The 21,034-nt window shown below is 38.3% G+C and overlaps 1 protein-coding gene across 1 annotated transcript in view; it reads right to left on the bottom strand.

Annotated features, from left to right (window-relative positions):
* Window positions 1–21,034, bottom strand: part of CLSTN2 (calsyntenin 2) — a 315,092-nt gene that overhangs the window by 36,188 nt on the left and 257,870 nt on the right. The window contains exons 7-8 of the mRNA XM_041487078.1: window positions 16,179–16,427; window positions 15,541–15,662 (exon numbers count right to left, since the gene is read on the bottom strand). Coding sequence (XP_041343012.1) covers window positions 15,541–15,662; window positions 16,179–16,427 — 371 coding nt within the window. The remainder of the gene's footprint in view (window positions 1–15,540; window positions 15,663–16,178; window positions 16,428–21,034) is intronic.

Here is a 21,034-nt window from a genome sequence, read left to right as displayed (position 1 = left end):
CTACCCCGGCTGAATGGATAAAAGGAAGATGCTGAGGTAGGCAGGGCCACAGGGTTGTCATTCTCAGGGCTCTGCTGGCAGTGCCTCATGCCCAAGCTGCTGAAGGAGGCACTGGTGGCATTCCACAGACACTGTGAGACCCAGCACTGACACCTTCAGAAAGCTGAGCAAAGCAGAAGGGATTTCCCAGAACTGTGTACTTTGAAACAAACTGGAGGTGAAGAACTGGGAAGCACTACCTTGCCCTTACAATCTCACTAATTGAAAGGATAATGCAGCCTCATGCTGATTGATTTAAAATGAGAATTTGTGTACCTTATAAAACAATTGTTTCTTCAATATGAACTATTCAGTTGTATAGTTTAGAAAACTGTCCCTTAGAAAAACCTGCTGGAATTTCTTGTGTACTTGTTCTCAAGTAAATGCTTTATGCACATAAGCACGTATCTAATCACAGTCTTTCTAAACTCATATTTTCAACTATTTACTCACTGTCTAGTACATAGTCTTTTCTTCTGCTTAATGTTTATATGACTTAGACATTTTCTTTCACTTAAAAAACCCAGATTTTCAAAGACTGTTTAGGAAACATCCCTAAGATTTGATATTTTTAAGAAAATATGGATAGAATATTTTGTTAGAATACCTTGAGCCCCACCATTTATTATGCAATATCGTTAATTTAACATGTCACAGAGAAGTGTGGATGTCCACTAAATGACTCAGAAAATTTGGTGAGGAAAGTTCAATCTTTTAACCATTTTTTTTCCTCTTGAGAAGTATCCCAACAATACCAATTCATCCAAACTAATTCCTGAAATACATTTACATAGCAAGTTTGCCAAGTATCTTTCTTTATAGCTACGGATGTTCCCTTAGGAAACGCCTTGTTGTGTTTTATCAGAAATTCTTCTTTACTCTTTAGTGACAAATAAAAGTAATTATTTTTTTCCCTCCTCAGCGCATTTCCCCTCCATGTCCATTTAAATGAATAAAGAAGGAAGAGCAAGCACCTAAAACAGGTGAGTCTGTGTTTAGCACCAGACCATGTTTTGGTCTTTGATTTTCATGCAATTAAAAACCTGAATCTTGCAGAACTCTGCAGTGTGTTTTATTTGGAGGTTGACTGACACAGCCAATGTCTTTCATTTCAAGAAAGAAGGTGAGCACAGACACTGCAAGTCACTCTGTAGCAACTGGGGCAAATTTCTCATTACTGTGAGTTAGTTTTGTTCTGGTTTGTGTGTCATTATTGGTGTAAAAGAGCTAAGTATACAAATCTGTCTGTGAGTTTTCCAAGATTTATTATCTGGTTTGTCTGAGCTCCCTGCCCCATACGCTGGAGAGAGGATGTTAATTGTGGCACTGACCTCACTGATAGCCAGTGCCTTCCCTCCCGGGGCTGCTGGCATTCTGCCAGGCAGAGCAGATCACTGCCTTGCACCTCAGCATCCCCTGCCCCTTCTGGAATCACAACAGCCGCTCTAGTATTCCAGCACTTAATGAAGCCAGCTTCAATCCAACCATACGTGACATTTGAGTCCTCTGCAAATGAACCTTCAGTGTTTAAACACATAAAGGATTTAAGAAAACTCAGGGTAAACCTCTATTCACTAACTGCAGAAAAAGAAAGGACAGGGAACAAAATAATAACCAAAGATATGTCTTATGTATTCTGCGGTCCCGTGCTGAGATCTTGCATGACCACAGTGCTGGCCCTTTTCCATCAGAAACCACCCTCATTTGAAATTTATCTGGCTGTTCACCTGCACAGATTTGTCTTCTGTCTTACTCTTAGGAGAGACTTGATAACTCTGTCCTACCAGAAGACTTTCACATTACTCTAAGATGGAGAGATGATAAAAACAATTCACTGGTGCAGTCCTTTACAGCTTTTAATGGTACATATATACATATGAATGTATGAGATATACAAATATGCATATGCATACATACACACAAAACTTTGGCGTTTTTAATTGCAAACTGGAGTGAAACATTTGAAAACGGCATTGTAGAATAGTTATGTATTTCTAAAGTTTTAAAGTAAAAAGGGAACACTGTTTTTAGAAAGTCAACACGGTACAATCACTGACATCAATAAACTCCAAACAGCTAATATCAATGTGAATAATTTCTTAGACCAATTTACAGTATTCTAGTTGTAAATGTTCTAGTTGTCATGATTTCAGGCAGGGTACTTTCAACAGCTCATATCAGAATAAATTGATTTAAAAACTATTAAAGAAAGAGAAATTATCAGAGCATACAAAGATGAAAAAACATTTTTAGAAACTAAGTATTTAATAACTGAGTTGGATTGAAATTGAAACTAAACTATTGAAGTGATACACAGCTAATGAAAACTGATCCCTGTTAATTCTATTATTAAAGTTATTGTTGATATTCTTTAAGCTACCAACTAACAGTCTTGGTAGGTAATAGAAGGGAAAATAATTTCTATAAACTGTTACAATGGTCCCATAAAGAAATTTCCATGGGATTAGGTTGAATGTTGGTTCTTCTTCACCAGTAAGGAATTTTTTTCTGGCTATTAGTCTCTCTCTTGCTCTCACTGCCTCATGTAAATAAACCCAGTTAACATGATTTGACTGTGGTGCTCTGGATTGGACCATCCCTCTTTCCAGGCTTTCTGGGCTAAGGGTTGGTCTCCAAAGAAGAGTGAGAATGGGAGCAGGGCAGTGGCCTCTTTCAGAAGCAATATTCCCTTCTGAAGCTGTCAGAAACTGGTACCCAGTGAAGGGAGCAGCACTGCTGCCAGCAAGAGTGAGACAGCCAGGATGGGGAGCAGACCACTTAAAGTGTTTTTCAGGTTCCTCTACTGTTATTTAAAAAAGTAAATTAAAAAAATAAAATTATTTCTATTTTATCTGTTCTTTGTTCTTATAATATTTCACTACTTTTAACAGTAAGCTTTACTGAACAGTAATCATCCTGGTGTATTATTTCCCTTTTTTCCTTTTTTTCTAAAATCCCCTTTATTTTTCTATTAATACCAATCAATCAGGAATTTAAAAAAGGCAGAAAAGTCCCCTGATGTCAGGGTATAAAAAGAACAAGTAAAACCATAAAGGATAATGTAAAGAATTTTGCTTCAGAGATGCAGCATGGCCACTGCCAGCTTGGATTTGCCCTTGGAAATCTACAGCTGAGGAGAACAGGAAAAGCAAGGGAAGAGAGGCACTGTACTTCCCAGCAGGGATGCTACAGCGTGTCAGGCTCAATAAAATATTGCCTTGCTCCTATCAGGGTGGAAAACTGCTCCTATCTAAATGGAAAGAATGATCAATACTCAGAGATGTGTTCACTTTCTACTAAGTAATGAAATATGGGGAGATTTTTTAAGATCAACTTGAATCAACTGAATCTGAGGAATGAAAAATCAACCAAAGTCTTAGCAAGAATAAACACTAGAAGTTTAATTTCCTGCCTCCCAATTCAAAGGGCTTCTGTGATTTTTTCATTTATATGCCAGATATTGATCTGCACTGTGATTTGTCTGTATAAATTTTCTGTTAAATATCTCTCTAAACTAAAGAAACCACTATAAATGTTATATACCCAAATGTGTATATATATGGTCAGAAATGAAAAAATGCAAAAACTTGGGGAGATCATGTGTTTGGGAATTATTCACAAACTGAACACATGTACCACTTAACAAATTAGAATAATATTAAGGAGAACTATGAAACCCAATAGATCCTTTGAGCTCCTACCTAACTGAAACAGCACAAATACCTCCTTTGTTTCCTAATCTGAGACCTGATATTTGGTTGACATTATTGAAGTGCTCAAATAATTTTTTTAAATTTTGCCTATTAATGCATTTATAAAGCTTTTATAGCATTAAAGCATGTTTTATTTCTTAATGGTACCCATTATCTTCCTTATGGCATCACTGGGAAGGGAGCACAGAGATCAGGGATGTTTTAATGTACATTGAGGCACAAATTGTGTCAGTCTTATTTTCTTGCATTATTAATGTCCTTTCCAAAACTGAGAAGATGTGGGCTTTTGAACAACCTGACTTCAAAGGGAGCTGAAATGAGCTTTTGGTCTGTGAGTTTGTTCCCTCCTCAAGACAGGAAACATAGAATTCTACTTCATTTCACTCATGAGGCCTCATCACTCATGAGGCCTCATCTTTGAATCTTATCTAGAATTTAAATCACTTTCTCTCATCTCCAAAATCTGCCTTCTTAGATGACACATGCAGGAATTCTGTCTGTCAGATATTTCTATGGAGAGATTTGCAACAAACTTACTTTTCACTCTTTGGAGGGCTCTGTCTGCAAATGGAATTGTGATTATAAACTAAATGAAATGCCCATTTAACACACCTCCTGAAAAACATTATTTGTTAGAAAACCAAGCAAATAATTTTCAGTTTATTAATAATACTTAATCAAAACATAGATTTAATTAAAAAAACCAAAAGTTTTTTTAATTAAGTTTTTTGTGAGTGGTAATACAAACAAACCCTGCTATTCTTTGCCATTACCTCTCAAATATTAATATACACAGTTTTTATTCAGTTTGCTTTCTAGAAATCTGGCTGAAATGCTAATACTCAAATGTTTAAAGGTTATGTTTGAGTTAGGCATCTTGACTGCCTGCTGCTTCAAGGACTGAGACAATTGAGAGGTGTGACCACACTCTTGAAGGGACCGCAGGAACTGAGGATTTTTGTCTCTCTGAGCATCAGGAGGTTGCATGAAGAAAAAGGAGGCTGTCCCTGTTCAAAGCAGGATGATACATCCTTCCCTTGCTGCTGAACAAATAAAACACTTGGTTCAGGCAGCCTTTAAGATGTTATAAAGGTACAAAGAGTGGGATTAATGCAAACTCGACCCCGGAGACAAAGAAAACAGGGTAGCTAGGGCTTGTTTGCTTTAGAGGGCAAACACTTGTGCTCAGCTCTAAAAACACCTCCTGAAGAGAGCTCCTGTCCCCTCTCTCTCACACAGTCCCACCTACACGCGTCACTCAATTTGTCAGACCAAAGGACTACACTCCCTTATCAATGTGCATCCCACAGGAAGTGATATGCTGGCATTGATTCATTAAATAAACATCCAGACTTGATGCCTAAGCTCTCAGCTCCCATCTGCGAAACACTGGGGTTCCCAGGCTGGTCTGCATCCAGAAGAAAGCCCGCCTGCATCCTGCCTGTGGCTGCAGACCTGTCCTTTGCTGGCCCTTTGAAGGCCCCCATCACTCGGCAAATCCTTCTTCAAAGGCTCTGATCTAAGGAAGTGCTGAGACTGCTTGCAAGGGTTGCTTTAAACATGCTCAGCAAAGGCAGATGCAGCTGACACGGGTGTTAGACACCTCTCACAATTTCCACATTTTGGGAGAAGTTATTTACTTGAAAGATTATTTGCTCTGTTGAAAGTGCACAGTGCAAATCGGAGATGAAAGAATCCCTGCTTTCACACAAGTCTCACACTGAACTGAAAGGATCTCTCCAGGGAAACATGGAGGGAATCTCGTGCAGCCCACAGCCCACTACTCTGGCAGGTGTGGATACTGCAGCAGTCTGGGCTGAGGCAGCTACAGCAGCACAAAGACACAGCAGAAATAGAAGCATACAGAATAGTCTGGGATTTACTTCTGTTCCAGCAGACAATTAGGACATAATGCAGGGAAAAGCAAATGCTATTTTGTTTTTAATGCAGCCAAAAGGCGGCAATGAGTCACACTTGGCTCACTTAATAATTTCTGTAAAGTGAAGAATGGTTGTGTGTCCATGCTGCTGTATTTATGCATAGATATAAGTCAGGAAATGATACAACCCAAATATTATGCATAGTGTCTTTAGTGAAATGGGGACTGCTGGGATTTTAATGACAGACCTGGCATTTTGCAGACAGACTGATTATATGTTATTTACCGTAGGAAGGTAATTAGTTATCAGCTATATGTGTGACTTTGACAGAGAATGCTGTTCTTCTGTCAATATGCAGCTTGCTTCTTGTACTAATCATGATCATGTTCTTAGTGCTTTTATGGGAGGAAACAAGTCAGCATTGGGGGTCTGAATCCTAGAGTAGTTCTGGGTTGACGTTATTGAAACAGACTGTGGCAAGACATTTTCAAGATCAGTGTTGCACAAGCCCTTAAAGTTTCATGGATCTCATTAAAGTAATTGTTTAAATTTATCCACAATTGAGCTGTCTGAAATTTTCCCAGTGAAATGCTGTTTCGCTGATTGGTAAATGGGTGGTGAAATGACTATTGTTAGAAATGGGAAAACAGGTTCTTCAGGTAAAAAAAAACAACCCTGAAAAATATTCCTTTTTAGTTTTACCAAATAGGTCAGGTGTTTGCTTTCAAAATTGTAAATAACTTTAAAAAATCTGGATATTAAGGACAAAAATTTCAACATGTTCCCCTAAAGTATGTAATAACAGACCCATACCAAGTCATATGGAAAACTTACATGACATAAAAGAAATGTAACTGCAGAAATAAAGACAATAGGTGTATTGTCTGCCAGCTGAGAGCTGTGTATTTCTGAAATACAAACAATTAGTCCATTAGGCTAAGAAGTGACATTCAAAGAGAGCAACAGCAGCTCTGCCTTTGCAAGAAGGAATCAAAGTGTGACATTCAGCAGTGTCTCTTATTACCTGAAAGCAACTGGGCATGTCCTGTCACCTCTGCACACACAGGACTACCTATGGCCTCCTATTGCACACACTCCAGAGTCACATTAATACCATCATTTATGTTTGAATTTTAATACATTTAACTGTTATCCCAGTTCTCCTTCTATTTACTTTAGCCGAGCACTGGGTGATAAGTTACTGCAAGAATTTTCATTAAATCAGCCACATTTGGTTAAATATTCATCATACGGAAAATGAAGGCTGAATTTGAAATCAGGGTCTCTGTGCTGGCCATGGAATTACAGCAAACCCTTATTCAGGAGTGCATCCAAATCCAGGAATGGTGGTAGAGGTGTCTCAGGGAGAGAGCACATGAGGCCATTTAGGAAAGAATAAAAAATGCCACGCAGGCCATGCATGCAATTATTAGCAACAGTAAATTCCTCTGAACAGGTTTGAGTCCACAAGTTAATTGGAGTGAAAAAACTGGAAGGGAAAAGATTGAATCAGTAATGAAAGGATCACAGTAAGATAGGAAGAGTGAGAACTTAGTGAGATCCTGGACTCTGCGTAACTGCTTGAAAAAATGCAGTAAAATTCTGGAGTGTCTGGAATACCACTGTCCATTTGGAAGAACACTAAAACAGGGGTAGGAAGATCTATGCAATATCAGTCTGCAGTTTTTTTGTCTGTTTTCAAGCAGTTGTGAGTAAATTAGAAATAGGAAATTCACTGGCTGCTGTGAGGATATTTTAAAATTGGAAGGTTGGTTATAATACTTTACCAGAACTTTGTGCAACTTCTATGGCGTAGTGATGCTTTTTTTGGGAAATTTTCTTGCTGATAGAGGTTTGTTATGACTTTAATATGCAATTACTTTAAAAACCCCTACAAAACATCACAGCTATCAATAATACCAAAGAATGCCAGGAACTTTCCTGAAATTATGATTCAATAAACTTGCCATTTCTAACATTAAAGTTGCACTTAGAATTTAATTTGAAAACAACTTCTGCTAATGGAAGATTCTAGTGAGGATCCTGCTTTTGCCTGCCTAAGAAGTTTCTGTAGGGTTCATTGCCTGCTTATAAAGAATATACAACTCTGAAATAGAAAAAGCTTTCAAGACATGAAAGTATTCATAAGGATTTCCATCTCCTAGCCAGCACCAGTACTGCTACAAAACTATAAGTGGATTCACAATTATTTGTAACCTAATCAGGTCGTAATTGCTAATGTGAGAATGGTTAATACAAATTTTTGAAGTTAGCCTGGCTCTGCCATGCTCTGGCAAAGCTCATGGATCCAGGCACAGCTTGAACCGTACATTTTTAATTGGTGGCATTGAACTGAAAACCTGCAGTTACCCTGACCTTATTCCTTATTTAACAGCTGCTGATTCTCCTTTATCCTTACACAGTGAATATCCATTGGTAAGGAAGCAGAGGTTTGGAATCTTGGCCAGTGCAGATTCACACCAGTGACTTCACACTGGCTCATCAGCTCTGCAGATGCCTAGTGCAGCCCTCGGGAATTCTTTACTTCCTGCAGCACATAAACACAGTAATAGCAGCAAAGTTCAATATGGCCAATAGATATAAATTCTTCTGCAATCCTGGTGAATGCAAAAAAGTGGTTTTTTAAATCTATGTCTTAAGACAGTCAATATCTTTAGAAAAGTAGAGCTCTTTATGAAAAGTGAAATTGATCTTTCTTCAAATTCATGTAAATCATGCATTTGGTTTACTCACCACAGTCATTCCTAATACATCCCAGGAGTTCTGTAAATAAGAATATTGATTTTGATGACCTAGGGAGGTGGTGCAGTGAGAACTGACAAATCCATAGTACAGCTAAATGACTCCTGCAATCTTAGGTGGGGAGTTGTTTATATGGCTACTTTCACATGACAAATGCCCAATATAAGTTTTATTATACCCACTAGCAACCATAATGATATTTGTAGAATATTAGACATTACTTAGAGCTGGAAGGAATTTTAAGAGGATATATGAAGTGCATCTTTCTTTGTGCCAAGGCTGCATAATGTACATGCACTACAATTTCAATAATAGATATAACAAAAGAAAAATTTAGTGGGTAAAGTATAGAAAGGGAAGATTAGGATATCAAGTTCTTATTTGGCGCAAGTAAATAACTGCATTAGAAAATTCAGCTTTCAGATAAGAACCTTTCTCTTTAAGGTACATTCTCCTGTGGTGCTGACACAGGACACTTCACTGCAGTGACAGGAAGAGTTTGCAAACTGATTTGCATGCAAGCTGTGAGCTCCTTTTGTAGCCTTGAAACTCGTAATGTGTAATACGATTTTCACAATGGGTTTCAAAAATATGGATGGCTTAATTACAACTTTAAATAATGAAATTGTTTAATCATGCTGACAGATAAAGCACCTGAAAAGCCTGATTATGTACAGTAGCTGCAGCATGTCTTTGTGCTGTCATGCTGTAACTTCCAGGTGTCTTAGTAAATTAGATCACTAGTTAATTCATGATGAAATAATTCTATTATAACTCACCTTTCTTGTTCCTAAATTGCATCAAGGAAATATGTCAGTTCAGTAACACTTCTGACTGTAGTAAGGCAGCACCTGTGTTTCGTTTTTAAATGTAGAACTAGAAGGCTGCTCAGATTTGCATTTTTACATAATTTTTCATCATATGCTTGAAAATATGCCTTTCTAGGCTTTGACATTGTCAAGAGACTACCCAGATGTTAAAGTAAGTCCATGGAAAAACACCACCATACTTTATTCCTCATCTGCAGACATCCAGAAACCCTGGCTCTAAGGTTGGAATAAACAGTTCAGGAACATGGATAAATGAATTTATATTTATTAGTAAGGCAGCCTCTTTGTCTCCTAACCTGCCTTTGCAAGGATAAAGATATCAGTCCTGTCTTTGTGGAATGCTTCAGACACCACCTGAAAGCCAACCTGCTTTTCCTTCAAACTAAATTTTCTGACGGACCTCAGGAAATTGCCCAAGTAACTGATCTTGAACATTTCCAAACCACTTTCTGCACGTGTTGTACAAATTCTGGTGCACAAGTGATAAATCACATACAATGTAAAAGAGAAATATTAGAAATATATGACAAATAAGAGAGTAAATGTGACTGTTCACCTTCACATAATAGTTTGATTGGGAATTTCCATTCTAGGCTTTAAATTTCTCAAGTTCCCAGAGTAGTGTAAAATCAGGGCACTAACAGACACTTTAATCCAGCTTCTTTAGATTTACTAATAACTCCATATCAAGATTTTCTCTAAGAAATGAAATTAATTGGATCGTCTTCCTACAGCATGTTTTAAGAATGTCATACTTTTTATTATTTCATGTGCTATAGACAATTTTAACTTCCTTTTATTCTATGCAGAGTTTCCTTCCTTTTCTTTTTCCTGCTTTCATTGAGAAATTAGTGTCTTAGGGTCTCAAGAATGTTTGCAACAGTTCTACCTTCCAGTGGGAATGACCATAACTACATATGGAAAAAACAGTTGTGCATGTAAGACCCAAAGGACAGCACATAACAGGGATCATTTTCAGAAGGGTCGACCCAGCTCATTCAAAGCTGAGATGAACAGCTGTGAAACTCCCATACCAGTGTAATAAAGCTGTAATAAAACAGGTCAGAAAATTGCAAAACGTAGAACAGAAATATGCAGAAAAATGTCCAAATAACTTCAAGCAAAAGCAAGTAGAGAAATGATAAAATATTGAGCTTGGTTGTTCCTTAAGGTCATAGAAGTTTTACAGAAGCACTGAGCAGTCACTGCATTTCACACCGGGCTGTGCTACAGAAATCAGAAATGCACAAAGGCACACCAGTTTGTAGGGCATATTGAGCACCTTGAGAGGGCTCAAGGGGACTTTGTATATCATAAAGCAAGTTCTGGACAGCAACTGTGAGTGGTTTGTCAAGATTTTGTTGTTATCAGTGATAGAGCAGTTGCATTAAAAACTTATATTAAACAAGCTTCTTTCAGTTGGGATCTCAAAGAGTATTTTCACCATTTATCATCACTGGTGACTTATCCTTGTGCTACCAAAAACTGTTTTGAAGCAAGACACTGAATAAATATTTGTCAAAATAGCATTCAAAGATGGAAAGTAGCAACAAAGCGTCTCAGAATAGACAAGCCTGTAATGGAGGGCACTTAAGGTGCCAGGAATGCCACAAAGACTTTTTAAGTCCTGGAATTATTTCATCTCTGTTGCAGAATTAGTCATTCATTTATCATTTCTCTCTTACTGGCTCTGTAGGCAAACACCTCACTGATTTGTTTTTGCAGTTTTTTCAAAACTGTATGCATAAAGCAGTGCAGGCCTTCATACCAGATTCTAAAGTAAGTGTTTATGAGCATAAGAAACTCTTCTGAGCTTCAAGTAATAAACAACTAAACTCCACCATAAAAAAAAAAAAAAAAAAGAAAAAAAAAAGATTACTTCAAATAGAGCATCATGTTGGAAAGGATGGGACTGCGAAGCCTGATGGCTTTTACCTAGAGGATAGAGTTCATGCACAGAAATGATGGAAACTTGCAGCATCCTCCTTACCCCTCCTGGACTGAGATTATTGCGTACCTTCCATAAGTATTCACTCGTTTTCTCTCTCTCCAGTCTCTCAAGAGGGAGGCCACACACAGCTTTCATTATATGAAGGGTGGTCTTAAAACTGAATGCACATCAACAACAATTCTAAACAATGTTTAACAATCCAGCATAAAAGAACAACTTCCAGGCATAAATCCTGTTATTTGATGGAAATATCCAATTTAACTATATTAAAAAAAAAAAAAGAGTCCAAATAACAAATCAATTTTACTTTACCCTCTTATCATGTAACATAAATTCCTTCAAAAGTCAGTTCCTGCTCTACCATGTCCTTGAGCAGGTGCTGATTTTAAAAAAGGAGCTGGGAGTGAAGCGCTTGACTGTCACGGTTGCTTCTTCCAGGGGAAGCCCCAGGTGTGTGTGTGGCCACTGAAGTGGTGAAGTGCAAACCAAGGCTTTGCCTTGATCCTTCAGCAGCTCCATGCCCACACAGACAAACTGCACCACATTTAGACTTAGCTAAACTGTCTCCTGTAGTTCCTGTTAGAAAAGGAATTGTTTTGGGGGTTTTTCACAATGAAAAGCACCGCAGGTTAATTCTGGATTATTCAAACAATTTATCTCAGTTTCTGCACATTTATCTGGTTTTAGACAGACTGACTTAGAATGACTCCACATCATGCAATAGATTCCCTGTTTTTAATGGGATCAACATAAATTTTGCCTGTAGGGTGAAGACTGTTTGCAGAATGGTAACATTCTGAAAATAGTGTTGCACTGTGAATAAAGTACATGAAAAAATTGTTCATCTCTGTTTCAGATACCTTCTCCCACTAAAAAAAGTGTTGTTATCCTATTGATTTAGGAGAAGAAAAAATACATTTTGGCTGTCCTCATATTTGTATGAAAAGTGTAATACCTGTTCTGAACAGTGTGAAATACACCATCCTGTTTAGTCCACTGTCACCAAAGGCTTGAGTGACTTGGTTGATCATTCAAACTACAATTCTGGTTTGGTCCACAGATTTTTATGAAAGTCAAAGAAACAGTTTTAATATTTTATATGTTATTCTTAGATGGTCCAAATGAATATTTGGCTGCCTAAATAATTCACTTAAAATAAAACCTATATTCCTATCCATTTGAGATAATTAGATAATAATTTAGATGCCTTTTACTGCCTTTGGTAACAATTTTTTTTTTTTTTTAAGAGTAATTTCTGCCCCTTTTGTAATAAGTTTTTGGGTTTAAAAAGTGTCCAATACTTAAAGTATGAGAAAAGAAATTACATAAATGTTGACAAACACATCATGATATTCAATTTAAACTTTTGAATGGGAAACTCAGAAAAAAGGTCCTTATCCTAAAACAAAGGAAACACCTGGGCTTACAAGGAAATGGAAATAAAATGAAAGAACCTCCTCTACCTGGGCATCTATTGCAGTTTTTATTACCAATGTTACAGACCTGACACTGATTTTCTTTAACATTGCTCTTTCCATACCTTTTCTTCCAGATTACTGCTAATGGATTTTCTCACAACTAAAATACTTAATTTGCAAAAGGATGAAAGTGGGGAAAATTCCAAACTATCTACATTTATTTTTTTTCCCCCATGTTTCTTATAAATAGCAAGGACACCCTCAGTAAAAAATCTGATACCTCTGATTATCAGCACCTTTTGCAGAGGTCCTGTGTCAGCAGGTCACTGGTAAAGGCACGTCTGCCCAGGGCTGTGGCACTCTCAGGTCATGGATCAGTGCAGTAAGTGAAAAATTCACCTAGCAAAGGCCATTTATGGAACAAATAGGGCCAATTAAACTGAAAGCCATACTGGAAAAAAATCCTTAGGTTTATGAACTGACTTAAAGACACAGTCTTCCCAGAGCTAGCCTGGCAGACACTGTCATTTGGAGCTTCCAGACACTTCTTGTGCAAGGCTGTCATGGTGTCGAGAGGCTCCAGATGCACTGCTCAGGTGCAGCTGTGTAAAATGTTCCATGGATCCCTGTATCCAGACAAGGATGGAGCCTGCAACTAAGATGTATGCCAAACCCACCCACCACAGAAATGAGATCTAGACAATTAAATTAAACCTAGTCAGTGCCCTGAAAGAATGAGGAGTCTCATGGAGTAGAGCCCAGAGCAGCTGGTATCATAAATTTTACTGTTCTGCAGTGAGAGTGATAAATGATTTCACCAGTTCAAGCTTCACCCTCTTCCAAGGTCACTGGATACCTCTCAGCAAAAACAGTCCCTGGATTGTTGCACTCATAAAGTGAGCTCAGCGATAAAGTGCTCTGCCACATTTTCCTCTGCTCTGGCTGTGGTTGGGATCAAGTCCTGGAGGGTCTTGCAGAGTCATTTCTGCCCTGTCCTATCTGCAGAGCCCTGTCTCACAGGGCAGGTGAGGGAACAGGGAGAGCAGCTGGGCACAGTTCCATTACCAGGATTTTCTTAACAAAACAACAACAACAGCAGGGAATTGAAGGGTTTGCCACTACAGAATGAACTGTTCTCAAGGTGAGATTTCCAGAGGTATGTCAGTGTCTGAATATGCAAATAATCAAATTAATCTACTCCTGGAAGTCTAGTCCAGATTGTTTTCATATTGAGCAGGACCCTAACTTGTTTTATGATGTGGTTTTAAAATATCCTGTGCTTTCTAAGATAGACCACTCTGGGTATACAGTTAGAAGAAGGCATCATTTTACTACATTATAGTGACAATTTCCCACTGCCTTGTCTTCAAAACCATGCAAGTTCCTTCCTGGCCCATTATTCACATATGTTTTATTTTCAGTTTCTTTTAATTTACTCTACCATATAGGCCAGATGGAGTATGAAGAAGAGATAAAGCAGCAATTTTTATGAGGTCCCTTCATGACAAAACTTACAACACTATCACCTTGACAATATAAATCTATCTTCATGGAAGTCTGGGCACACAACCTATAACAAACTTTATTTATACTTTAATCTTACTTTCTTTTTCATCTATAAACAACAGCTGAAACTATACTGTGGAAATCAATTGACAGCAGCCAAATGAAAGGAAATTAATCAAGTGACCTAAAAAATATTTTCTGTCTCTAGTTTACATCATGTAGGAGTTTTCAGTAGTAGTTAGGAAGGTTCACGACCTTACAAGAGTCACACACAAATTTCATTTATTGAGAGGACACTGGTTCTCTCTCATTTTAAGAATATAGAAGTTAACTGCACTCAATTTTCAAAATCAAAATACTTCCCAAAACTTTTGCATTATCATTAATTAGATGCTTAGTACCAAGTTTAGAAATACAAGTCCATCTTCAGCACTCACAACAGCCTTGTCTGAGATTATATCAGTTATTCCTGACTTGCAATCTTCAATATGATTTAATTTCAATTTATTTTGAGACACTAAGATTTCATATTGAGTACAGCACAAACTGATTCCAGACAGGTTAGTGTAAATGCAAAGTGAGTGCCATGACCACCACAGGCTTTCTTACCACACTCATCTGATAAACACGATGGAGATCTCATTTTTATATACATTTAGAAGGTGAATTAGAAAAGTAAACATTCCTAGAGCTACATTTTCCATAGCATACATTGGGCTCAAAGAAGAAACTTGCTTTGAAAAAAATAGTACTTTGCTGAAGTCTGTCTTCTTTCATCCAAATGATGCTTATCCTGCCTAGAATAAACAAGGCAACTCTTATCTCTTTAATAATAATTTTCTTGCAATATACGCTTAATAATAAGGCAAAATTACATACAGCACAGGAGATAAAAGAAAAGGTCTGCAGATTGGATTTACACTATAACAGAAGTACCTTTCTGTGTATCAGCATACTCTTTAACAAAAAGGTTTCCATCACTCCCATTGTGGTGATACAGCAATTTTAAAAAAATGATAAATGGAAAACATTTAGGGAACTAAATGCAATGTCATATCTCTCTCCACTGCCAAAGGATATAAACCTCTACTTACCATTTAAAGTGGCTCGATTAAAATAAACAACAAAAACTAGTGCATAAAATTACTTGACAAAGTTAACTTATTTGTCTCTTTTTATGTGGATCCTAATTAGAGTTTTAACAGCTGCAAGTTGCAGTGTAATTGCAAGAGATTTCGGACACACTGTGGACAGACTCTGAACAGACTCCGGACAGCTGCTCTGGGATCTGGGTGGCTCCTTGTGCTGCCTAAAGGCCTGAGGAGGACAGACCTGGGGTCTGGGGTCTGGGGTCTGGGATCTGGGTGGTTCCCTGTGCTGCCTAAAGGCCTGAGAAGGAGGAAGGGTCCTGGATGACCCTGGGAATCACGAGAGAGGTACCTGGTCGAGCTTCCAGTGGAATTCAGCGGGGCGGAAGGTGTCGGCCTGGTCGAAGTCCTTGCGCAGCAGGAACACGAGGCGGCAGTTGTGCACGTAGAGCGCGTAGTGGTGCCGGTTCATCTCTGCGGGGGGACACACCTGGCTCAGCCATGCACAGCCCTTGGTGTCTGGGAGCCTCACACCCTGTCAGCACCCAGCCATATCAGAGAAACCCCAAAGAACGGAGCTTTCTCATGGATTGGTATGACTCTTCTTCAATTATGCTGTATCAGCTTTGTTCACGGAATCATCCTGTCCTAGCTAATAAATGAAATCCAAATGCATATTTTATCTAACTTGTTTCAGTGAAGAATTACAACTGTTTCAATCTAAATAATGAAAAGAAATTAAACATAATTTAGTTATGTTATCAGTCAATTCCTGTGAAATCTCTAGCTGTGTTATCCCAGCTGTGTTTGAAATTTAGTCAAATTTCAGTAGTCATCAGGCCCCTCAATAATCTCTTAAATCAGCAATGTTTGGAGTGGCTACATCTGAGATTAGTTTTTTCTCAGACCAAATTAAATGAGGAGACATGGCAACACTCTACAGCTGTTGACATCCCCTTTGCATAACATTTTTTCCATACACAGACTCACCTGTCTTATCAGAGTTGCAGAGAATAGTCTCCTTCTCAGCTCTTAATCCAGGACTAGGTCCATGTTTCATCCACAGAGTGATGGTGAATTGATCAGTTAAATTTTTTGGGACTATTCCATCTGGGATTTTGGCTCCTTGCTTTCCATCAAATTTAAAAATCATGTCATTGCTATCCATGAGGAGCCCAGCTGTCCAGTTGGTTGTTATACTGGGAGATGGTAACAGGTCAATGGCACCTGAGGAAGCTCCTGCAAATCACATAATGAATAACACAATGAGAGACCACTGAAAAAGCTCTGAAGATTAACATAGGCCAGGGTTCTGATTCACACTCTTTAGACTATTGTACTACCCAAATGGTCCTACTAGCCTCAATGCCAAATCACTGAAACATTGTAAAATACCCACCATCATGACCCAGCAAGAGTTTTCTAGATTAAATGTACTGTACAGAAAACTATAGAAAATAATGTAGAGTTAGCTTTCTCAGAAATGTTCATTATTTTCTGAAATTCATTAATGACATTTCTTCAGCTATTTCAAGATCTGCTAAGTCAAAACAAATTGTTTGCATTTTTCTTCCCTCCCTGACACCATGAAGGTTTGTGGGGATGATGTGCTGTAACATACAGCACAGTGGGGATGATGCCGGACAGCTCCCACAGTGTCCAGCAGCCAGCCGTAGATATCCCAGTAATTCTGGGAGGAATGCCCATTCACAGCAGGGATTCACCCCAACCAGGTCATATCTCTCCAGTGCTGCTTTCTGGTACATATTTGATGGTTGGAGTTCCATGTGTTCTTTAATGACAGACCGAGATGGAAAACACCGTGGTACCAAGATCTGATAAAACAGCACAGTTCTTCACAGCTCTGTGTTTGCTAACAGCTCAACAACTGCCAGGCACTATGAAAACCATGCAAGGAGCTACCCAGAGCATTTATCTACTGGTGGAAGACAGCCTGTAGCAGGAAGTATGATTCCAAGAGTAAAAAGCACAAACATTTTTGTATTCCTCTTGCTGCTTTGTCAAGTAACAATATGGTGAGCAAACTGTGATGGCATGAAAAATCCCCTGCTAAGGTGTTCTGCCCTCCTTCACCATCCAAGAAGACATAAAAAATCCCAAATCTCTGTAGGAGGGCAAAAAAAATTTAAGCCAAAAGTGTGTAGAATTGTTTCATACAGGCTTTAAAAAATAGAAGTTATAGCAATGATTTGGAAATATTTACTTTATTCTGTAACTGAATGTCTTGGGTTCTTCTCCAAAATTTACTGCTGTAAAATGAGGCTATTTTGAAGTGATATTTTGAATACCAAACCTAACACCTACATAGTTCATAGTTTGAGCATGGAGACAAAGTGTATTTATTTTACAAACTGTAATTCTGGATAATACAGGACACTCCATTTGTGTAACCAGCACCAAGCTCAACAGGTTCTACTTTATCTGCCCATATTTGCATGGAGATTTGTGGCTAAATTTGGAATCTCATCCTGTTACATGTTTTAATCCTGCCCTGAGAAAATTCACTGGATTATGTACTTGGGAGATTTGGCTGGAATAAGTCATGCTTTTCCTATCCTAATAAATGCAGCCAGAGTCCCAGGCTGCTCAGCCATGCACAGAGACAGACCTGGAGCAATACGAACAGGATCTCTCTGGAGATGTTCCCAGAACAGCCTTATCATGGGATCAATGCTCTTCCAAAATGTAGTGCCTGATGCCCTTTGCTCCCAAAATGCTTCCAGAACAATGCAGGAACTGCTGCATGAAGCTCAGTTTTGGGCTAACACCCCTGAGCACCTCTTGCATATAAAAGTGCTTATTTTCACAAGTGATTTATGCAGCTGGCTCCACCTTCTCTCCCAGTCCTGCACATTTGGGCTCCAAACTTTGTGCCAGGATAAGCACACAGTGATGCTTCTCGCTGAGCTGGACCAGACTGCTAGCTTAGCTGGAAAGAAATGATCCAAATAACACCCGGCTCAAACTGTTCTTTGTGATCAGATCAACAACTTTCTGTGGGCCTCTTGCAATGCTACACCACCCAGGATAATGGAGACAGAGCAGGATCGTGGCTGGAGCAGGGCCTTGAGGTTGATAGTGTTTCCCTGTCTTAGCTTCCTATCTGCCACCTGTGAGAATTAGCAATCACATTATTTTCTTTTATCTACATTTAGAAGGAAAGGATACAGCACCAGAGCCATCTTTCCACTATATTTTAGGCTCCTTAACCTATGATTATTTTAGTGTGATTTTTTGTGATATGTTTTTGCCAAATGGTGTCTTTTAGACAGTCTGTACTTTTTATTACTGTCAGGTAACAAGGTGAAAGAATGCTTTCTAAATGCTTTGAGGCACAACACTAATAATTCCTTGACTTTAAAATGACTAAAGCATAATTTAATCATCTAAGCTGCCCACCTTGACAGTCCAAAGGAGTGCAAATCTCTGGGTGATTGAAAAGCAGACTTATACCTTCCATCATATAAAGACTTAATTTTAATTCACCCTCCTTAACATCTGCCTTCTCCAGATTTCCAACAGATAAATGAAGAAATAAGCACAGTATTTGTAAACTGTATCTTACTTATACAGAGAGAGCCTTGCATTGCACATGATGCAGAGCTGTCTGAGTGCTCAGTTCTGCACTCTCTGCAATCACATCATGCTTCATTGTATAAAAAAAAAAATTAGGGTTTTCATCCTTTTCAAAGGATTTTATCATCCAACCATTAGTTACAATAAGGTAATTTCTGGGAGAAAACTGATTTCCAGAAATAATTTAAGCTGCTTTCATAAGACTTTTCTCTACACTGAGGATGGTAATAAATACTAAATAGCAAAGTGCAGGCCAGGCTAAATGCAATTCTCATGTAAAGTACATTGTCACTTACAGCCTTTTCATCAAAGTCCTGTTACAAGTTTCTACCATGTCTGCTCTCTATGAAGATATGGAAAACCTGGACCAAAAGAAAAATTCTTTCAGCAGTGAGAATTTTCCCCCTATTTACATACACTCTTACACTCTTGTTTTCTCAAGTGTTTTCCATTCTCTTCCTTCACGGATGTGCTGAGCCAGAGCTGAAGTTCAGCAGGGATGTCTGTCCACTGCTCAGAGCTGCCTGCAGCCACCACAATGGCCCTGGCAGACCCAAGAGATGCCTGTAATTCTCTTTTCTACTCCAGTGTCAGCAGGTGAGGCAGTCAAGCAACACTCTGCAAACTGAGCCCCTTGGAGTTTGTACAACCTTCTTCAACTAAGGACTTTTACACCAGCTGAAGGTATCTCCTTTCAGCCCTACACTTGAAATGATAATATTGTTGGATATAGCTGCTATCATTGTTTGATTTCAAGGTAATAATTTAGTGGTTTAGGTCTTGTTCCTAGTGGTCTGCACTGAGTGACTGTGCCATTTGCAGTTCAGGTCTGTAACAGCACAAAGCAAAGTTCTTTTGGCTGCCAATACAGCTTCTTAGAGGAGTTAAAAGTATTTGACTTTAGCTATTATATAAACATTATTTCTATATAATTTTTATATAATATTTATATAATATATATATTTAGCTCTTATATAAATATTTAACATTTATTTTTATTACAATTTTAGTATTTTATGAAATCAAGCCTTGGTCTGCCTCTCAGATTTAATATCATTACCATGATGAAGATGCATATTGGGGCAGATGGATTTTCATTTGCTCTTCTAGAGCCCAGCCAGTTGGATAAAGACATAGAATCAAAGTCATGACTGTTTCTGTGATCTTAACTAAGCAATTTTGAAGCTGAAAACATTCAGATTTGATGACAATGCTACTACTCCCACTCACCTTTACCTCCCTTTCTTCATCTCCACTGATAACTGATAATTGCAACTGCCAACCATTTTTCCCTGGAAATTGCTTCTCCATTTTTAATAATATAGTAACACTGGCTGAAATTTTTCATTTACAAAAATTATTTCCTAAAGGTTAGTGTATTGATCCTAACATATCTGCAGCATTGCTGGGTGGTTATCAGAGCAAGCCCTACACCAGAGCACCCAGAACCAAAATCTATGCATTGAAATGGAAAAAATTGCACAATTGCTACTGTAGCTCTGACAGAAACCAGGCAAAGGGACAGAGAAGATGAGAATTCATGTCTACACCATCAGGGCTTCAGAGGAGGACTCTAAAGACAGGATATTACAGCAGGAGAGACATCTGATCTCAAAAGATGAAGGGATTATTGCATGGCCATTGCTTTGCTAGATACAGAATCTTAAAGTCTGAAAAAAATACAGCAGTATCTTCAAGTATTTAATCTGCCTTTCAAAATTGACTTCTGCATTTTACACAAAGTTATCGAAAAGCACAAAAAGGGAGGAAAAAATTAGGAAATATTTATCCAACACGTCAGCTCTTATCTGAAGTTCATGTTTCTTAAACATTTTTGCCCAGAATATTATTTTACTTTTTGTTTGGTTGTTGTCTGGCACAGCACTGAGCAGCAGAACAGAAAACTGAGTCAGGAGGACTGAAACACAACAGAGAGATTCAATTCCCTTCAAATCCTGTGATCTTCCTGTGATGGCAAATCTACACTGGAAATCTCACTACACTGTCACACCACTATTTGTAGCAGAGGGAAGAAAGAAGGAGAAAGAGATGGAATGAGGAAGAAGGAAAAATTGAGAGGGGAATCAGAGCAGGAGAGAAAAAAAATTAAAAGAAGGCAGGGAGAAAGTATGAAGTAGAGTGAAAACAAATGGAAAAGAAGGATGGAGCAGCTGTCAAACATCATCACTCTCTCTATTTTCATTACTACAATCCAAAGTGAGCCAGCTGATCTAAATCCAAGCCCTGCA

This window comes from Pyrgilauda ruficollis, unplaced genomic scaffold (genome assembly GCF_017590135.1).
Source record: "Pyrgilauda ruficollis isolate IOZ18807 unplaced genomic scaffold, ASM1759013v1 scaffold79, whole genome shotgun sequence".
Lineage (NCBI taxonomy): Eukaryota > Metazoa > Chordata > Aves > Passeriformes > Passeridae > Pyrgilauda > Pyrgilauda ruficollis.
The sequence above is the reverse complement of the archived record's forward strand: the minus strand, read 5'-3'. Positions and strand labels throughout refer to the sequence as shown.